The sequence below is a fragment of the Salvelinus namaycush genome, chromosome 2 (genome assembly GCF_016432855.1).
Source record: "Salvelinus namaycush isolate Seneca chromosome 2, SaNama_1.0, whole genome shotgun sequence".
In the NCBI taxonomy this organism is placed as follows: Eukaryota; Metazoa; Chordata; class Actinopteri; order Salmoniformes; family Salmonidae; genus Salvelinus; species Salvelinus namaycush.
In genome coordinates this window covers 30,526,198-30,546,148 of record NC_052308.1, presented here as the reverse complement: position 1 = coordinate 30,546,148, position 19,951 = coordinate 30,526,198, and the positions used below count along the sequence as shown (strand labels likewise).

General features: G+C 43.9%; 1 protein-coding gene across 1 annotated transcript; it reads right to left on the bottom strand.

Moving 5' to 3' along the window:
• Positions 1–279: 279 nt before the first annotated feature.
• LOC120061355 (scm-like with four MBT domains protein 1) lies at positions 280–19,289 on the bottom strand. The gene is made up of 21 exons (XM_039011119.1): positions 19,211–19,289; positions 15,686–15,781; positions 15,522–15,613; positions 15,132–15,375; positions 13,262–13,350; positions 12,856–13,108; positions 12,569–12,663; positions 12,399–12,500; positions 11,510–11,669; positions 7,645–7,727; positions 7,438–7,564; positions 7,109–7,222; positions 6,955–6,997; positions 6,762–6,823; positions 6,544–6,683; positions 4,920–5,029; positions 4,320–4,495; positions 3,980–4,152; positions 2,307–2,531; positions 2,081–2,209; positions 280–1,960 (listed from the first exon to the last, which is right to left on the bottom strand). The coding sequence occupies exons 2-21, from the start codon at positions 15,708–15,710 to the stop codon at positions 1,820–1,822; spliced, it is 2,583 nt and encodes an 860-aa protein (XP_038867047.1). The 5' UTR covers positions 15,711–15,781; positions 19,211–19,289; the 3' UTR covers positions 280–1,819.
• Between the last annotated feature and the right edge of the window lie 662 nt (positions 19,290–19,951).

The following is a 19,951-nucleotide window of genomic DNA, read 5'->3' as shown; positions in this document are numbered from 1 at the left end:
GTCCACCTGTGTGCAATCTCAGTATATATACACACACAGCTGTTCTGAAAGGCCCCAGAGTCTGCAACACCACTAAGCAACCAGCACCATGAAGACCAAGGAGCTCTCCAAACAGGAGAGCCAATACAATCTTCATGTTATCATTCAGTGCTGCTAGGCAATGGTTTTCGAAGGTGGACCCTAATTTCACTAAATATGAATGAGATCATTCAGTGAAGATAGCTTCCTGGGATAAAAAAAAATAACACTGGTAAAAAGATAAGATGATAGAATTGCAGTTTATTACTTTTAAAAGCAATACAAATCATTCTGTTAACATATTCACATTGGAAACATCCACAAACCATTTACATTTTAGATTGTTTCATAAGAAACCCCTTTAGTTGACTTATCTACCAGAACTTATTTTCAACGTGAGCAACAGGAATGTAAAATCAAGTAATCGATAAAGTGAACGGGAATAGAAACATGAAGACTTTCAATGAAAGCCCTGAATGAAACGACAAGCTGATGTGGAAGGTGATAATGAGCATAAATAACAGGGAATGTCTCAAACATGGCACAGTTCTGCCTTGAGTACAGTTCATTCTTTAGAGATAGCATGAGTATTATCCTACATAATTCTTTTAAGTCACTTACTGTATTTTTTTTAAATATAAATCAATAAATGTTTTACTCAAAGCAATCAGCAAAACGCTTTTACCATAGTTGACATTCAATCTTTACAAATACTTAAAAAATGGTTCAGTTTATACTTTGATCAAGCTGCAATATACAAGAGGTAAAATGAGGCCAAACAGGTCCTCAATAATAAAATACTTTTTGATCGGAGACGTCCATAATTGTCAGGACCATCTTATAACCCTGTCGACCACCCCATGGACACCCATAACTAGTGACTGACTTACTATAGTACACACAACTAGTGACTGACTTACTATATATAGTACACACAACTAAAGTGATCATAAAGACAAAAAGATCAAGAACAGCCTAACCCGTTGAGAATCTAATAGGATGCATTTAAGATTCATTGCATTTCACAGACAGAGATTAAGACTATTCCTGGACTAAGAACCATTTTCAATGGAGAATCTCCACTGAAGATGCTTTTTAGTCTAGGACCAGGCTTAATCTGTGTGGGAAACCATCCCCAAAAGTCTGTGAAGTCAGTGAAATCGATTACCCTAACCTTGTAGACCGATGTAAAAACCTGGTGATGGTAGTGCATATATGTCTCCCCACATATGGTGCGGTTATTCACATTATACAGATTCAACATGTCTAGTGTTTCACAATGAGGGGGCTTTGTATTAATAAGAGGTAAACTAGTACCTAAACTGGTATCCAGATCTATTTTGTTTATATGCTTTACCTTGGGTTTTCATTTCAACCAAAGTCTTAAGTGATGAATGGATGGAAAATAATTCCATCATGACTTTGTACAATTATCTTGTGCTTTTCAATTCCCCTCCACTGTGTACAAACAAATGGTAAACAAACATGAAATCCCTGAAAGATACAGAAATCAGTCACATATTCCAGGGGTGAACAGTTTAGGCTATAAACTGTGTCCATCCTGGAGCAGCATATAATATACATAACAACCAATGATGTATATAAGCCCTGGATTGCTGATGCTATGTATTGGCCACATTCTACGATTCTATAGCTTTCAACATCTTTTTTTACAATGGAGATGTACAGAGATCGCTGTGGGGTGGCTTCAATACAACGCCCCCTATCAGTCATCCAGGGTTTATACACATCATTGAAAACAACAGTGTACATAATGCATGCACATAGACACACACACTCATCAGCTGGCAAAGTGCTGGTAAAAGGCCAGTTTGACCCTCTCTATAAGGTGACACAGTTTGATGGCAGGGCCCAGCTTCAGCCCCATACACTCCTGTACTGTGGGCAGGCTCAGCAACAGCAGGGCCTGGCCATCTATCTCCTGTCAACACACACAACAACATGGCTCAGTGCACTGTGCTTGTGTATGTGTGTACACATGTGTATGGCCTTCTCCACACCGAAGTGTGTGTGTGTGTGTGTGTGTGTGTGTCACTCCTACTTGGTCCCTGAATATGCGTGCCAGCGGGGAACAGTCAGTGGTTCTGATGAAGTGAGTCACGTCAGTGATGCTCCAGCCCAGAGGACTGCTGTCCAGATGCAGCTTCTCCTGCACCTCCACCCGCCCACTCTGAGACAGAACACAAAAACATGGAGTTCCACATATATAGTTCTAGGATCAGTGTGTGTGTGTGTGTGTGTGTGTGTAATTATGCAACAGCCACTACCGTAGGTGAGGGGGGCTGGTTCTCATCATCTGAGTAGGAGGTTAATTGGGGGGTTTTCCTGCGCTGGCGGCGGGGTCCTTCCCGAGGGCGAGGTTCTATAGGGGTGGGACGGGGAAAGGCGGGCTGGGACTTCCTCTCTAACACCTCAGAGTCACCCTGCTGCTCTGAGCCCGACTCACTCAGAGAGTAGTCCTCATCCAGGTCCTCCTCCTCCTCTCCACTACCCTGGGGTGCAAAGAAAGAGTACAGTTACGAGTTTGATTACTTTCCATATAAAAGTTGCCCATAAGATCAGATGTAGAATCAAATTGCACTGCGTTCTACCCCAAATCCTAACCTTAACTATTCAAAAATCTCTGACCATGGACCAGTGGTTGGAGGAAACTAAAATTCTAGCTTCTCTTCCAAAAATGTACAGCTAGGACAGCTACAAAACCTAGGAGGCTCATGGTTCTCACCCCCTTCCATAGACTTACACAGTAATTATGACAACTTCCGGAGGACGTCCTCCAACCTATCAGAACTCTTACAGCATGAACTGACATGTTATTCACCCAATCAAAGGATCAGAGAATGAATGTAGTACTGAAAGCACAAGCTACAGCTATCTAGCACTGCATAAAATGTGGTGAGTAGTTGACTCAAAGAGAAAGAGTTTAACAAATTAATTTCTTCAAAAATGAAAGAGAAGCAAGAGACAGCGAGAGAGATATTTTGAGAAAAAAAATCTATTTAAGTTTCACTTACTTAGCAAATGCAGCTATGTAGTTTAGACACCAGGCTCAAACATAGGGATGCTATGACTATCCAATACAACAGAACTCTTCCAAGTCAAGGTAAGCTTTTGGTTTTACTAATTTATTGCCACCAGGGCCCGCTGGTGTAACTGCTAAACTGCTTACTGACTGTACAATAACATTACTGCATGATTGTAGTGGGTTTACTAATGCGTTATTAGCTATGTTGATTATGACGTTACTTTAGCTAATATGGTGACAACAATGTCACTGTGTGTAGCGGTTCTTATATGGTTTGGCTTGGAATGGTTCTCGCCTGGTCACATACAGCTGATGTGCTGTGCATTGAAGTCCACAAGCAAAGGGACAAGGTGAGAGGAGGAGAGCGCATAGAAGTGAGAAGGAATACAACGTGGCTGCTATGAAAGTGAACTGTGTTCACGTGTGATCAGGGATGTATTCATTCCGCCAATTCTGTTGTAAAACGTTTCTCAAACAGAAGCACACAGAACGAAACAGGGATAAACAAACCTGGATTTGTCCAATAGAAACTCTTGTTTGCAACTGTTGGACTAACGATTACACCCTATATCAGCTAGATGCAGGCAAGAGTGTGCAAGGCGGTATTGAATGTCACCTCAAATTTGTCTCTAGACCTGTGTGCACCTACGCTGTAAACTTTCATTCATAGGCTAGGTTGTAGCAACCTCATGATGGGTATAGGGAAAATTAGAGTATCATGTAGTAGCCTAAACCGATCGCTGAACTGGGTGAATGGAATATGAATGACAGTCAGCCAATATGCTGTAATAGAAATAAGGCTCAAAAAAACATTAAACAGCATCAATGCCACTGGTCAACAGAATATAATCTTTTAAAAGTGAGATTTTCACTGAACAGTTACTTTAATGTGTTGAATGTCAGTATATGCAGTACCAGTGGGGAGCAAGCAGGGGTGCTGTCCACAGAGGTAAACAGGTGTTTTTTGCAGACAGACAGGGGCTTCCTCTTCTTCCTCCTGCTCCCCTCTTTGGTGCTGATATCCAGGTTAGTGTGACCGCCAGGGGGACGGCCAATGCGCTTGGTCTTCTTCTTACCGTAGTAATGAGCTATAGAGTACATAGACAGACACCAAGGAAACCATCTTAGAAAAATAATAACAGGTGTTATTCATGATTGTATAGCTAAATATTGATAAGTATATTGTAAATACAATCTGTGTGTCTGTCTGTCTGTCTATACATGCATACGTGTGTGTGTGTAAGGTAGCACGTACTGTATTTAGTCTTGGTGAGCAGGGAACAGTTCTCTGAGCAGTGTTCCCGCACCATGTGAGGTGTGATCAGGTTGGGGCAGCATTCCAGCCTTACACATGTCTTCCTGCAGAACTCAGCCACCTGGTCAGCCGTACGGGAAATTCCCACAGTGGCCCGGTAACTCTTCCCTTTGTACCTACACACCACAACACCGTCCAGAGCAGGATAGGTAGACCCATTAATACAGTCTGTCAGAGACCAATGTGGCAGAGAGCATCTCTCCCAGGTCCTTCATCCAGTATGATGTTCATGGAGCAGGGAGAACGTATATACTCAGTGTCACGCGACTACTACCATATACAAGCATTTCGCTACACCCGCAATAACATCTGCTAAATGTGACCAATAAAATTCAAATCGATATACAGTGGTTATGGTGAATACATAGTGACCCAGAACAGAGCAAATCTATCTCGTACAGAAAACTCTGTACGGATTAGTGCGTGTACCGTTTCTCATTTTATCCCAATACTGTACAATCTAAACCGTCATGGTATCACCATCATGTTAGTGTTGTTATGGTGTATACTGTGGTCTGTCTATTGGTTGGGTAGACTGACTTGGCCTTGAGAGTCTCTCCCTGGCCGTGCCGCCTCAGCTCTGGGTCCTGCTGCAGCTCCCTCAGCACCCGGCTGGGCTTGTAGGCCGAGCTGATCAGGAGCGTCAACACCTGGACCACAGGGCAGGATACGGGGGGTTAGAAGTACACACTGTAGGATACAGCACATAATTAAACAGGACACTAGAATGGATTATGTATCTGTATGGTGATATCAGTGAGAAGTCATCTACAGTAGTGCGTGTGTTAATAATAATAATTACATTTGTAAAGCGCTTTTCATTATACAGAATAATCTAAAAGTGCATAAAATTTTAAAAATGAACCAAACGCAGCTGACGCTACAAGAGACACGAACACCAAGAAGCACAGCTATCAACTGAAATCCTTCCTAAAGAGAAAGTTCTTTAGGCCCCTTTTAAAGTGTGTTGCCTACAGGTGGTCCGGGAGGGCATTATAGAGGCTGGGGGAGGTCGAGATGAAAGCCTAATCCCCCAAGGAGCGGAGATTAATCCTGGGGGCGTGTAGGAGCAGGCTATGGCTTGACCTGAGGGTGCGAGTGGGGTTTTGGTGGGAGAGCAGTTCTCTGAGGTAAGGAGGGGCATTGCCATGAATACACCGGAGAGTCAATCCGGAATGAGACGGGGAGCGAGTGCAGAGATGCCATGATGTGATGGTGTTTCCACACACTGACCAGTATCCTGGCAGCACTGTTCTGGATGTATTGGAGCTTCTGAAGACTCCTGCCAGGGATCCTGATGAAGAGTGCTTTGCGGTAGTCCAGCCCTGAGGAGATAAAGGCATGGATGAGCTTCTCTGCATCAGACTGAGTGAGGGTGGGACGGAGTTGGGCAATGTTCTTGAGGTGATAGAATGACGCTTTACGTGGCTGTCAAAGGTCAGGGAGGAATCAAGCTTTACACCCAGATTGGAAACTGAGGGAGAGAGAGGGATGTGCTGTCCTGCAATGTTGAGGTGTGTTATTGGTGAGTGCTGGACCTGGAGGAGGGTGCCAACATGTCGGGCCTCGGTTTTGCTGCTGTTCAGTTGAAGGACGTTTTCCTTCATCCATCTACTCAAGGCATGTGTTCATCAGCATAACAGTGGAATGAGATTCCATGCCGGGTAATGACACAACCGAGGGGGAGCATGTACAGGACGAACAGGATGCGTCCAAGAACAGATCCTTGTGGTACACTGCAGGTGACTTGGTGGGTCCGGGACCTGGGCCCACCTAGCAACACATACTCAGTCCTGTGAGAGGTAGGAGTGGAACCAGCTCAGAGCTGGTCCAGACAGTCCGGCGGCGTTCAGGAAGCGTTCCAGTAGGATGGGGTGGGCGACAGTGTCAAACCCTGCACTCAAGTCCAGGGGGATCAGGGGACAGGGGGAGCCTGCACTAGCAGGTCGTTGGTGACCCTGAGTAGGGCCGTTTCAGTGCTGTGGGCCGGCCAGAAACCTGACTGCAACTTCTCAAATACTGTAGGTTGTTCAGACTGAGATGGTCCTGAAGCTGTACAGCAGCAACTTTTTCTAAAACCTTGGAGAGGAAGGGGAGATTGGATGTTGCCCTGATATTTTTAGATTGAGAGGAGCTTGTAGATGTGTGCTGCTGTCTCTCTCACCTCTTTCAGCACCAGGACACAGTTGCCGGGGCCTATGCTCTGGGGCAGCTCTGCGATGCGGCCCTTGTTCAGGTAGGGGCCAGAGAAACAGAGGTGGTTGAAGAAGATCTTTGGGCAGCTGTACTTTCCGTTCCCCTGAGCTGCTGACAGACACAGACGTGAGATTCTCATACGCATTATTTTTGCACAAATTATTTTTCACAAGGTATTACACTCACCGCTCTCTGATTGGCTCAGATCCTGCTGCCTCGCTGCATGGGGCGTGGCTTTAAGTTGAGATCTGCCATCGGATCAAACCCAAATACACATACAGTTAGAAATAAAAATTTGGGTAAGAGTAGAGGAATAAGTTCAGCTTTTTAATTTCGATTCCCACTCTCTCTCTGTAATATGCAGTCTGCAAAAACTCACTGCTTCTCTGGTTGCACCACGGCCACACAGCTCTTCCTCGGAGCTGCAACAGAAGAGGTCAAAAGTCAAACTACATTTGACAGTAACCGTCAGATAAAACACTGACATAGACCAATCCCCAAAATGGACAGGAGGGTCTTGTTTGGAGCCTGACCTGTAGCTTTGGAGGGGTGTTGGAGGGGGTAGCCGTTACTCTCACACCAGCTGACTGGAAAGATGTCCAGAGAGTCCACATGCGTGATGATGTCAGGCAGAGTCTGCTTCAACCCTGGAGAGAACACACAGAGCAGAGGAAGGAGGATATGAGTGGATGAACACATAAACACTATGTAAATAGAACACTGAGAATTCAGGTAGCTGAAATTACCACCCAAAACTGACTTGGTCATAGTGATAGTCACAAGATCAACATCCTTCCCCCAAAACCCTTACATCTCTCCGACCCAGCACTTCCTCTCCCTCCTACAGCTGTTCTGTTCTCACCTTCTAGACCCAGCCAGATGTGCTGACCTCTGACCCTGGTTACAGTTGCCATGTGGATGTATTTAGGAGCGATGGGATTCACCGCCTCCAGCCTCATGAACTCAACAAAGTCATGATCACTCTGCTCCTGGAGGAAAAACACCTGTCATCAGTCAGTGGTATAATATATATATATATATGTGTATGTGTGTGTCTTGTGTGTCTCACCACAGGAAAACAGCTCTCTGGCGCTCCCTCTGCGCCACACTGTTTCAGGTAATACGCCCAGTCAAAGTCCTGACCCTGGTAACCTACACACCCACATACCCAGGAACACAGTAAAATTGCACTGGTAACTGCAGTACAGTGCATGAGATGAGTGTATTCCAGAGGTGGGACAAAGTCACTATTATTCAAGTCACAAGGTCCGAGTCTCAAGTCGAGAACCAGCCGAGTCAAGTCACAAGTAAAAAACAAATCAAATCTTTATTTTAAAAAATGTTTAAGCTACCAGACAGCCCTTTTCATTATTTTGTCTACAGCATATTTTGATTACGCAACAGTTAACTTTACAAATACCAAATGCAAGCTTTGTGAGTAAATAATCAATTTCAGGCAATTTTGACATACCAAAGACCAGTAGACCTATGTTAGTCATTGTTGATTGAAGCCCCATTACTGGTGAGCTTGCAAAGTAAACCGTTAATATTCTTGATCAAACTATTTTTGGAGCTGAATATTTATTTATGGAAATCCTCTCTCCCTACAAAGTGCAGTTTGTACTGCACCCGATCCTTCAGCTCACCAGGAAATCAGCCATCTGTTCGCTAGCTTAGTGGTTCTCAAACGGAGTGTTTCAAAGCTTGCGACACCCCCGCGCACACAATTGCTATTCAGATGTCGCCTATCATTTCAGATATAAACGGTGCTGCATTTTCAAAAACACAAGACACCTGCACTTGGAGCTGAAAGTCATTCACGTTAGCAGTCAATATCAACTTGGGATATCGTACGGCCTACCTCTATCCAGCAGAGGTTGCAGGATCGTACTCCTTACCTGTATCCAGCGGAGGTTGCAGGATCGGATGGAAAGCATGGTTTGTCTGTATATTTTTTCTTTCTCACAAATATCGTAATTAATTAGCCAGAATATGTTGCATCTTCATCCCTTGAGTATTGAGGTTAGAACTATCTGTAGCCAGAAGTCCTACCCAGCACTGAGGTATATAACTAGCCCATCCAAACTAGTCCCATTTGAAATATCCAGCTAGTCTATTGTTCTGGTAAAGATGTGTGAGTAGCAGATTGCTAAACGGTATTTTATATGAAGAAAAAAAAAGTGCCAGGCAAAACCTGAGAAAATTAAAGTGCTGTCTGGTCATTAATCTGGATATGTGAGCCCGTCTTTGCGCGCCAATGCTGATGACTGGTCAACAGTCAAGATGGGACACTTTTTGGTTCTGAAGCACAGATGAGATGTTTTTGAAAGAAGAATTTCGTGCAGTGCCGTAGGTCTATGTCAGTGGCCAGATTGAATAAGCAAAGGAATAAATATAAAATCCAAATGGTAGGCTATACAGTGCCTTCAGAAAGTATTCACACCCCTTGACTTTTCCCACTTTGTTGTGTTACAGTCTGAATTTATGGATTAAATTGAGATTGTGTCTCTGGCCTACACACACACAATACCCCGTACTGTCAAAGTGTAATTACGTTTAGACAATTTGGCAAATTAATTAAAAATGAAACGCTGAAATGTCTTGAGCCAATAAGTATTCAACACCTTTGTTATGGCAAGCCTTAAGCTCTCTAGGCTAGGGGGCGGTATTTTCACGTCCGGATGAAAAGCGTGCCCAACGTAAACTGTCTGCTACTCAAGCCCAGAAGCTAGGACATGCATATTATTAGTAGATTTGGATAGAAGACACTCTGAAGTTTCTAAAACTGTTTGAATGATGTCTGAGTATAACAGAACTTATTTGGCAGGCGAAACCAGCCAGGAATTTCTTTTTTTGAGGTCACTCTCTTTTCAATGGGTTTTCTATGGGGATCTAGATTTCTAAGGCACTTGCTTGCAGTTCCTATCGCTTCCACTAGACATCAACAGTCTTTAGAAATTGGTTGATGTTTTTCCTTTGAGAAATGAATAAGTAGGGCTGTTCAGAACGAGGATCGATTGTACTGTACTGTTGTGGTTGGGGCGCGTGACCTGAAAGCTCGCTCCACTTTGTTTTTATCCGCTATTGAACGCAGTTTATCCCGTCTTAAATTTTTTCGATTATTTATGTTGAAAAATACCTAAAGTTCTATTAGGAAAGTTGTTTGAAATGTTTGGACAAAGATTACAGGTAACTTAGATATTTTGTAGTCATGTTGGAACCGGTGTTTTTCTGGATCAAATGCGCGAAATAAATGGACATTTTGAAGATATAACGACGAAATTAATCGAACAAAAGGACAATTTGTGATGTTTATGGGACATATTGGAGTGCCAACAAAAGAAGATGGAGTGCCAACAAAAGAAGACGCCGCAGCCCGTCTGGTGTTCAACCTTCCCAAGTTCTCTCACGTCACCCCGCTCCTCCGCTCTCTCCACTGGCTTCCAGTTGAAGCTCGCATCCGCTACAAGACCATGGTGCTTGCCTACGGAGCTGTGAGGGGAACGGCACCTCAGTACCTTCAGGCTCTGATCAGGCCCTACACCCAAACAAGGGCACTGCGTTCATCCACCTCTGGCCTGCTCGCCTCCCTACCACTGAGGAAGTACAGTTCCCGCTCAGCCCAGTCAAAACTGTTCGCTGCTCTGGCACCCCAATGGTGGAACAAACTCCCTCACGACGCCAGGACAGCGGAGTCAATCACCACCTTCCGGAGACACCTGAAACCCCACCTCTTTAAGGAATACCTAGGATAGGATAAAGTAATCCTTCTGACCCCCCCCCCCCCCCCCCCCCCCCCTTAAAAGATTTAGATGCACTATTGTAAAGTGGCTGTTCCACTGGATGTCATAAGGTGAATGCACCAATTTGTAAGTCGCTCTGGATAAGAGCGTCTGCTAAATGACTTAAATGTAAATGTAAATGTAAGATCTTCAAAGGTAAGGCATGAATTATATCGTTATTTCTGAGTTTTGTGTCGCGCCTGGTGGGATGAAATATGATTGTCTGTGTTTGTTTGATGTGGTGCTGTCCTCAGATAATAGCATGGTTTGCTTTCGCCGTAAAGCCTTTTTAAAATCTGACATGGTGGCTGGATTAACAAGAAGTAAATCTTTAATTTGCTGAATTGCACTTGTGATTGTATGAAAGTTAAATATTTCTAATCATTTAATTTGAATTTGGCGCGCTGCCATTTCACCGGATGTTGTCAAATCGATCCCGTTAACGGGATTTGATCCCCAAGTTAATACGTTCAGGAATAAAAATGTGCTTAACAAGTCACATAATGGTACATAGTGGCGCAGCAGTCTAAGGCACTGCATCTCAGTGCAAGAGGCGTCCCTACAGTACCCGGTTCGAATCCAGGCAACATCACACACGGGCCGTGATTGGGAGTCCCATAGGGCAGCACACAATTGGCCCAGCGTAGTCCGGGTTTGGCCTGGGGTAGGCCGTAATTGTAAATAATAATTTGTTCTTAAATGACTTGCCTAATAAATACATTTTAAAAAGCTGCAAGGACTCACTCTGTATGTGTGCAATAATATAGTTTAACATGATTTTTGAATGACTACCTCATCTCTGTATCCCACACATACAGATGTGTGGGGTACAGTCGATCATAATTGTAAGGTCCTTCAGTCGATCATGATTTTCAAACACATATTCAACCACAAAGACCAGGAAGGTTTTCCAATGCCTCGCAACAAAGAGCACCTATTGCTAGATGGGTAAATTTTTTAAAAATCAGACATTGAATATCCAGAGACTCTCTGCCACAAAATGAGTGACAAAACGTTACAAAACCCTGGCCAGATAAGTTCAGCCTCAAGTCAAAGTCGAGTCACGAGTCTTGATGCTCCAAGTCTGAAGTCATTTTATTTTCTATCAAATCGATTCTTAAGTAATGTGACTCGTCCACACCTCTGCCTTACCTGGAGGGGGACTGAGGGGTACCCCATTTTTAAGGCTCCACTGGACAGGGAAGATTTCAGTGCTTCCATGGTGACAGAGGAAGGATGAGCCAGGCCCCGCCCCCTCACTGTCTCCCTGTAGGCTGTCCATCTGCACCAGGAAGTACTGTTCGCTCAACACCTGGGGAACACAATGATGACATCACTGTTACAGCCCCATACAACTAGGTACAACCTATCACACACTATATGTAATTGATAAACACGGAAGAAGCTGTGTGGGTGCGGTGGGGGTGTTACCGTGGTGACCAGGGGCCTCATTTATAACCATTGTGTAAATGTAACAATAAATAGCTGTGTCCCATTTCTGAAAAGACTGTGCGCACACAAAAATACTGAGATTTATAAACTTGGGAGCACACCATACATGTTTCCCGTTATGAATCAGACCTGTCGTGAAACTGTGCACGCGTGAACGAGCATTATAACTCCACCTGAAAACCCCCCATCATGCACCTTCTATGGTGACAATAATGCCCTTATTTGCTGTATACTTTGGAAGTATTGGAATTAGGCCAAGACAGTTTCTAAGGAAATAGCAATGCAAGGCGAACTTAATCAATTGTCTTTGGAGAGGTTGGCAGAATGTTTTCTTTTGCAGTGACTTTTGCTGTGTCTGACCATGTCAGAAAGACAAAACCAATTGCAAATTGTTGAGGACTTGTAAAAAGATTGTTTGATATATCAATAATATTTTGTATTTACCTTTTCCCAAACCTAAATATGTTGCACTGCCCACGAATTCTGAAACATTGTCTACAGTAGGCCTACTGCTTACAGTGGTAGTCTACACACTTCAATGCAAAAAAGTGTTTAACGTCTGTTGGTGACATGGGGACATGGGGGTTACCTTGGTGACAGTAGCTGGGCTGATGTTGAAGGGGGCAGCGGGGTTCACCGCCTCCAACTTCATCCCCTCAGAGAAGCAGTGAGGAGAGAGGACTGGCCTGTCCTACAAACACACAGAAGATATGTCAGAGGGAGACAGAGAGGGCAGAGAGAGGGAGATGTAAAGCATACCTTAAAGAAGTCTTGATTGAAGGATTCTTCTTTAGGCTGTCTGATGGTCTTTCTCACCTCCTCCCACTCTGCTTCACTGCGCAAACCACAAAGCACTGAAACACAGCATTGACAATATCACTAAGTAACTCTCATTAATACTTACACACACACAAAGCATCCAAACAAACACAAACAGTGGTCAGCAGGCAACCAGCCCAGCATTAATACACCTTATTCAAGGACCAGGGTTGGTCAACAGCATCACAAGGTGCACCACAAGGTGCAGAGGCAGTTATGTTCCTTACCAGCAGGTGGGGTGAGAGAGCAGCTGTTCTCCTCAGCCCAGCCAGGTGGGTGCAGGAGGGGGTCCAGGTAGAATACCCATCGCCTGGCCAGTGACTGGGTGAGCCCCTCTGTCCCAGCGTAGCGCAGACACAGACGGCCCCCTATGTTGTCCTCCACCTGCGCCCCCCAGGCCACCCCTGGGTCCACACTGTCCTGCAGCTCCACACACCACCCCATGGGAAACAGGTCTGCTGGGTCTCCCCCTGTCTGAGCCTGGACATGTTGACATTTTTTTTATAAAAAAAAAAATGCAGGAAAAAAAATGTTACAAATAATCCAGATTTTCTGACATGAGTAGTGATGTTGAATTGGTCCTAGCTATAGTTATGGTCCTGGTGTCCCCACTCCTCCCTCCCCCAGACTCACCCCCTGCAGTAGGTGTGCTGGTGCACTCCCTCCCTGAGCCAGAGCCTCCTCTAGGACAGCCTCCCAGTCACCATGTTTCTCACAAACACCTGGACCCACATCACATTCATAAATTGTGTACATATTTAGGCTGTTAATTCCTGTATACAGTTGAAGTCGGAAGTTTACATACTGTACACTTAGGTTGGAGTCATTAAAACTTGTTTTTCAACCACTCCACAAATTTCATGTTAACAAACTATAGTTTTGGCAAGTCGGTTAGGACATTAACTTTGTGCATGAAACACAAGTCATTTTTCCAACAATTGATTACAGACAGATTATTTTATTTATAATTCACTGTATCACAATTCCAGTGGGTCAGAAGTTAACATACACTAAGTTGACTGTGCCTTTAAACAGCTTGGGAAATTCCAGAAAATGATGCCATGGCTTTAGAAGCTTCTGATAGGCTAATTGACATCATTTGAGTCAATTGGAGGTGTACCTGTGGATGTATTTCAAGGCCTACCTTCCAACTCTGTGCGCCTATTTGCTTGACATCATTGGAAAATTAAAAGAAATCAGCCAAGACCTCAGAAGAAAAATTGTAGACCTCCACAAGTCTGGTTCATCCTTGGGAGCAATTTCCAAATCCCTGACGTTCATCTGTACAAACAATAGTACGCTATTATAAACATCACAGGACCACGCAGCCGCCATACCGCTCAGGAAGGAGACACGTTGTCTCCTAGAGATGAACGTACTTTGGTGCAAAAACTGCAAATCAATCCCAGAACAGCAAAGGACCTTGTGAAGATGCTGGATGAAACAGGTACAAAAGTATCTACATCCACAGTAAAACAAGTCCTATATCGACATAACCTGAAAGGCCGCTCAGCATGGAAGAAGCCACTGCTCCAAAACCGCCATAAAAAAGCCAGACTACGGTTTGCAACTGCACATGGGGACAAAGGTCGTACTTTTTGGAGAAATGTCCTCTGGTCTGATGAAACAAAAATAGAACTGTTTGGCCATAATGACCATCATTATGTTTGGAGGAAAAATGGGGAGGATTGCAAGCCGAAGAACACCATCCCAACCGTGAAGCACGGGGGTGGCAGCATCATGTTGTGGGGGTGCTTTGCTGAAGGAGGGACTGGTGCACTTCACAAAATAGATGGCATCATGAGGCAGGAAAATTATGTGGATATATTGAAGCAACATCTCAAGACATCAGTCAGGAAGTTAAAGCTTGGTCACAAATGGGTCTTCCAAATGGACAATGACCCCAAGCATACTTCCAAAGTTGTGGCAAAACGGATTAAGGACAACAAAGTCAAGGTATTGGAGTGACCATCACAAAGCCCTGACCTCGATCCTATAGAAGATTTGTGGGCAGAACTGAAAAAGCGTGCGCGAGCAAGGAGGCCTACAAACCTGACTCAGTTACATCAACTCTGTCAGGAGGAATGGGCCAAAATTCACCCAACTTATTGTGGGAAGCTTGTGGAAGGCTACCTGAAACGTTTGACCCAAGTTAAACAATTTAAAGGCAATGCTACCAAATACTAATTGAGTGCATGTAAACTTCTGACCCACTGGGAATGTGATGAAAGAAATAAAAGCTGAAATAAATCATTCTCTACTATTACTCTGACATTTCACATTCTTAAAATAAAGTGGTGATCCTAACTGACCTAAGACAGGGAATTTTTACTAGGATTAAATGTCAGGAATTGTGAAAAATTTAGTTTAAATGCATTTGGCTAAAGTGTATGTAAACGTCCGACTTCAACTGTATATGAAAAACGGTGTATTCCAATACATTTATTTGAGCACAGGGCCCAACCGGTCTACAGCAACACAAACGTATATGTCACCCCCTCACCATCGGGTGGTCTCATTGGTCGCCCCTGCTGCCTACCCCACCCCAGAGGGTGGAGGTCAGAGGTCATGATGTCAGACCAGAAGTCTGCTCGTCGGTCGTCGTGGTAACCCTCATAGCGCAGCAGCAGCAGTTGGCCACAGGCAGTGATGATGGTAGCCACCCAGTAGGGTTGGTCAGGCTCCGAACGCACAGACACCTCCAGCATCATCCCTGGGGCCAGCCCTGTCTGCAGGCTACGGTCCACCTGACAGGAAGGGAAGGGGAAAGACAACAATAATTAATGTGTGAGTGGATATACAATAAAGAGGGCCCTGACCAGGAAAAACTCTGGGCCCTAACTATAAGTACCATATCTGCTCATGGGCCCTGATATAGTGAAATAAGACATACATGTTTGAAGGCGTGATGTGGAACCGCCAATACTCCATTCTCCTCCAGATATTCATCCCAGTTGAAGTCAGACTCCAGGTCAGAGCCCCCTGCTGAAAGACACACAAACTCATTTATAAAGACAGAAAAATACACCACTGCCATTGAACCATTGTGAGACTCACCAGATTCCTGTGTCTCGGAGTTCATGATGCCCCCACTGTGTTCCCAACACCACCCAGAACACTGTATTAGCAGTAGCTAAAACTACTTTGATCCAACTGAAAAAGATACAAAGACGACATTAAATAAACATGTCTGTGTTTAGGGCCTGGTACTCAGTGACTACAACACACTTATACAGCTCCACTTCCAAGACAAAAAAAAGGTTAGCACTCATGAAGATTTAGGTAGGTTCAGAGGAGAGTTTCATTTGGAAAGCTGTCCGTTTTGAATGTGGGACCTTTAGGCACGGCCGGCCTGCTCATTAGGCATCTGCCTATGGCGGCAGATTGACAAGGGCGGCATTTTCTGAGCTAAACTGACCAAGACGCACCTCCAACAACAAAACATCAAACCTCATTCTGCCCCAAAACAATGACAATTTCTCTCAACCAGTGGCATATGGGCTTTTTAGGTGAGCGTTGATGCCACCCTGTGACAAGCAGTGCCCACTTTGTCAAAGGCAGGGGTGCAAAATATGTTGCTTGTCCATTCCCAACGTGCACCTCCAGGGTGCTGTTGGAGAGAGACATCGCTGCGGCGCTCCACCCCAAAATTGTATTTCACCTTTATTTAACCAGGTAGGCTAGTTGAGAACAAGTTCTCATTTACAACTGCGACCTGGCGAAGATAAAGCAAAGCAGTGCGACACAAACAACAGAGTTACACATGGAATAAACAAACGTACAGTCAATAACACAATAGAAAAGTCTATATACAGTGTGTGCAAATGAGGTAAGATAAGGGAGGTAAGGCAATAAATAGGCCATAGTGGCAAAATAATTACAATTTAGCAATTAAAACACTGGAGTGATAGATGTGCAGAAGATGAATGTGCAAGTAGAGATACTGGGGTGCAAAGGAGAAGAAAAAAAATAACAGTATGGGGATGAGGTAGTTGGATGGGCTATTTACAGATGGGCTATGTACAGGTGCAGTGATCTGTTCTGACAGCTGGTGCTTAAAGCTAGAGAGGGAGATATGAGTCTCCAGCTTCAGTGATTTTTGCAATTCGTTCCAGTCATTGGCAGCAGAGAACTGGAAGGAAAGGCGGCCAAAGAGGAATTGGCTTTAGGGGTGACCAGTGAAATATACCTGCTGGACCGCGTGCAATGAGTGGGTGCTGCTATGGTGACCAGTGAACTGAGATAAGGCGGGGCTTTACCTAGCCAAGACTTATAGATGACCTGGAGCCAGTGGGTTTGGCGACGAATATGAAGTGAGGGCCAGCCAACGAGAGCATATAGGTCGCAGTGGTGGGTAGTATATGGGGCTTTGGTGACAAAACGGATGGCACTGTGATAGATTACTCTGCAAATTGGATGCAGTCTAACATAAATCATGTAGCAGATACAGGATATGGTTGAAAGAGTTTATGGCCTTTTCTGTAGCCTACAGGCTGGAGATAGACTGTATGAATGTATTGAGACTGACACTTTTTACATCATGCAGGTTTCTCCAATCAAATAGCCTAACCTAAATGCTGCCCAATCAAATAAAAAATATGTTAACAAACATATCCTAAAAACAGGCCAGGTCAAAGTAAAACGGACAATATGGAATGGCCATTCACAACTGTTGTCCAGGAGTTTCACCCCATTGTCATGATCAATGGTTTCAAGTTTGTATCTGTACATTTTTGAAAAGCTGATCATGCGAAAAAATAAAATACTTCTGCATTTCCTGCTGTGTAAACACATTGCAAATAGGCTCACCATAACTCCTAAAAAGGTTGGGTAGCTGATATTTATTTAAATTGATTTAACACAGGAATAAGGACTAATAAAGCCAATGCAATGGCCTGTTTTTACAAATGGTGGGCCTACCACATGGATGGGCATTCATAAAATTCCATTGCGGGCAGACATGGTAGGCTACACCCAAGTAAACAGGAACCGAAGTCTTTTTTGGTCCTGTTCGATGTTCTTTTTTTGGTGTTTTACAAACTGTAGGCTTACCACTTAGCCGTCGCCTTTTGGAGGTCGTTTTGATTTTTTTGCAGTCTGGACCGGCCTTGATTTCCACGGACATTGGTTTTCGGTCCGGACCAAATATGAACCAATCATAGACGTCTATGTTTGCTTCAGATTTGGTGCGGTCCAGACCAGCCTTGATTTCAACATCCACGGACATTGATTTTTGGTCCGGTCCGAATTTCAACGTGCGGAAAATACATATTTTAAAAGTCTGGAAAATAGGTATTTTCAACATACGGGAAACACGTATTTTAAACTTTCATTCATAACCAAATATGAACCTGACTTCAACATCCGGAATATAGGTATTTTTCAATGTCTTTCATGCCTTTTCAACGTCCTGGAAAATACTTATTTTCCCCCATAATTCAGAACCTAAACTGGAAAATACTTTAGACGTATTTTCAACGTCAAAGACCTGCCCTGCCTTAAGCGTTCTTTCAATTCAATACTGTCCATCTCTCTCCCTTCTCTGTCAGGGGTGATCAGTCTCAGGAAGGATTAGAGCCCTGCTTAAAGCAGGCTATCTGGCCTAGACCAATTCCTACCACACACAGCCTTCGATCAGCCTATGAGTTGTTGACATCTTTATTAATTTAAGAAGTCATTAACTGAACTCATCCTGAGAAATCCCTGCCTGATATCCTCCGATAACGTCAATGTGACAAAGCAGTGATATCAAACGATGAGTGTGCACTTTTTAGGTTATAAACTGCACTATATATATATATATAAGCACACTCTGGCTCCCGCTTGCAGTGACAGGTGTTCCCGCCAGTAGGTTAACGACGTCCCATGTCAGAAAAGGGGTTGGTTGACCATGGCGTGGCAAAACCAGCACAAAAATGCTAAAGCCTGCCTACACAGATGTTAATACTTTGTTTATGTTAGGTTGCTAAAATGGTTGTAAGAAACAGTATAGGTCACATTTTGCCACAGACTAGCGTGAAACGGTGTAATAGGCTACACTGTATATTATTTTACAATGTTACATTAGACGCTTGCAATGATACATCGCAAGCTAAACAACCATGAAATAAAACACATCTTGACTACAAAAAAACTAGTCAGACTTTTCAGGGAAAGGTTGTGTCAGCATCAGCAATATGACAATCTGTTGACACAATACTGCAGGCGAAGGCGTCATGCGCCCAGCTCAACTTTAAATTCTATATTGCGGTCGTGATCAAAATTGAATTCACAACATTGAAAAGAGAATAACACAACCAGGCGTGCCTCTGGCGGTTTTGCAATGTTGATCGTGGATATCAATCTGTGCAATGAAAATGATCGGGTGCGCAAAGCTTGCAGACCGTTTCCACTGTCCACGAGCAAGTTTGCAGCTGAAATGTCAAGTATTAGTATGGCGCTGCGTACTCAATCGAGCACAACACAGCTTCTTTGACACCAGGAAAAAACACACGTGAGCCACTAAGGCAGTTGAAAATACGTTTGCCCATTAGTATATTGTAAATATTAGCTAAGTATTTTATAAACTTACGTGAATCTCACCTTTTCCTAGTTTTTCCAAGTAAATTTAAAACATCTCCCTCGCCTGCCTCTCTTGTTCTCTGCTTCCTTGCAATATGTCACAAACCTCAACTGCGCATGCTCGATCATTCACTTTCTCAACCTGGGGCTGTCAAGAGGAAAAGGCGTCCCGCACCGATGGACTTGTTCATATATTTCAGCGATTAGAGGAAAAATATGAACATACTCTGCCCCAAACTTTGTGTTGTCTTTGTTTCAATTACAACAGCATATCTAAATCAATTCAAAAACAACGACACGGGGTCAAGTATAAGCAAAAGAAAATAGGCCTACACAGGCTGTCGTCGTGAGCCATGCAATCAAATGTATTTATAAAGCCCTTTCTACATCAGCCGATGTCACAATGTGCTGTACAGAAACCCAGCCTAAAACCCCAAACAGCAAGCAATGCAGATGTAGAAGCACGGTGGCTAGGAATAACTCCCTAGAGAGGCCAGAACCCAGGAAGAAACTTAGAGAGGAACCAGGCTCTGAGGGGTGGCCAGTCCTCTTCTGGCTGTGCTGGGCAATAAATTATACAGCACACTAGCTACCTAGTTAATACAAACAATGCAATTCAATAACCTATCTTTTGACTTGTCTGCATCCAATTCTCTATAGACTAAAGGCAACTTTTCATTTGTATAGTATATTTCTGTAGGCCAAAAGACTACGTTGGTTTAGACTCGGCAGGTAGGACTTAGATTCCATATGACTATAGAC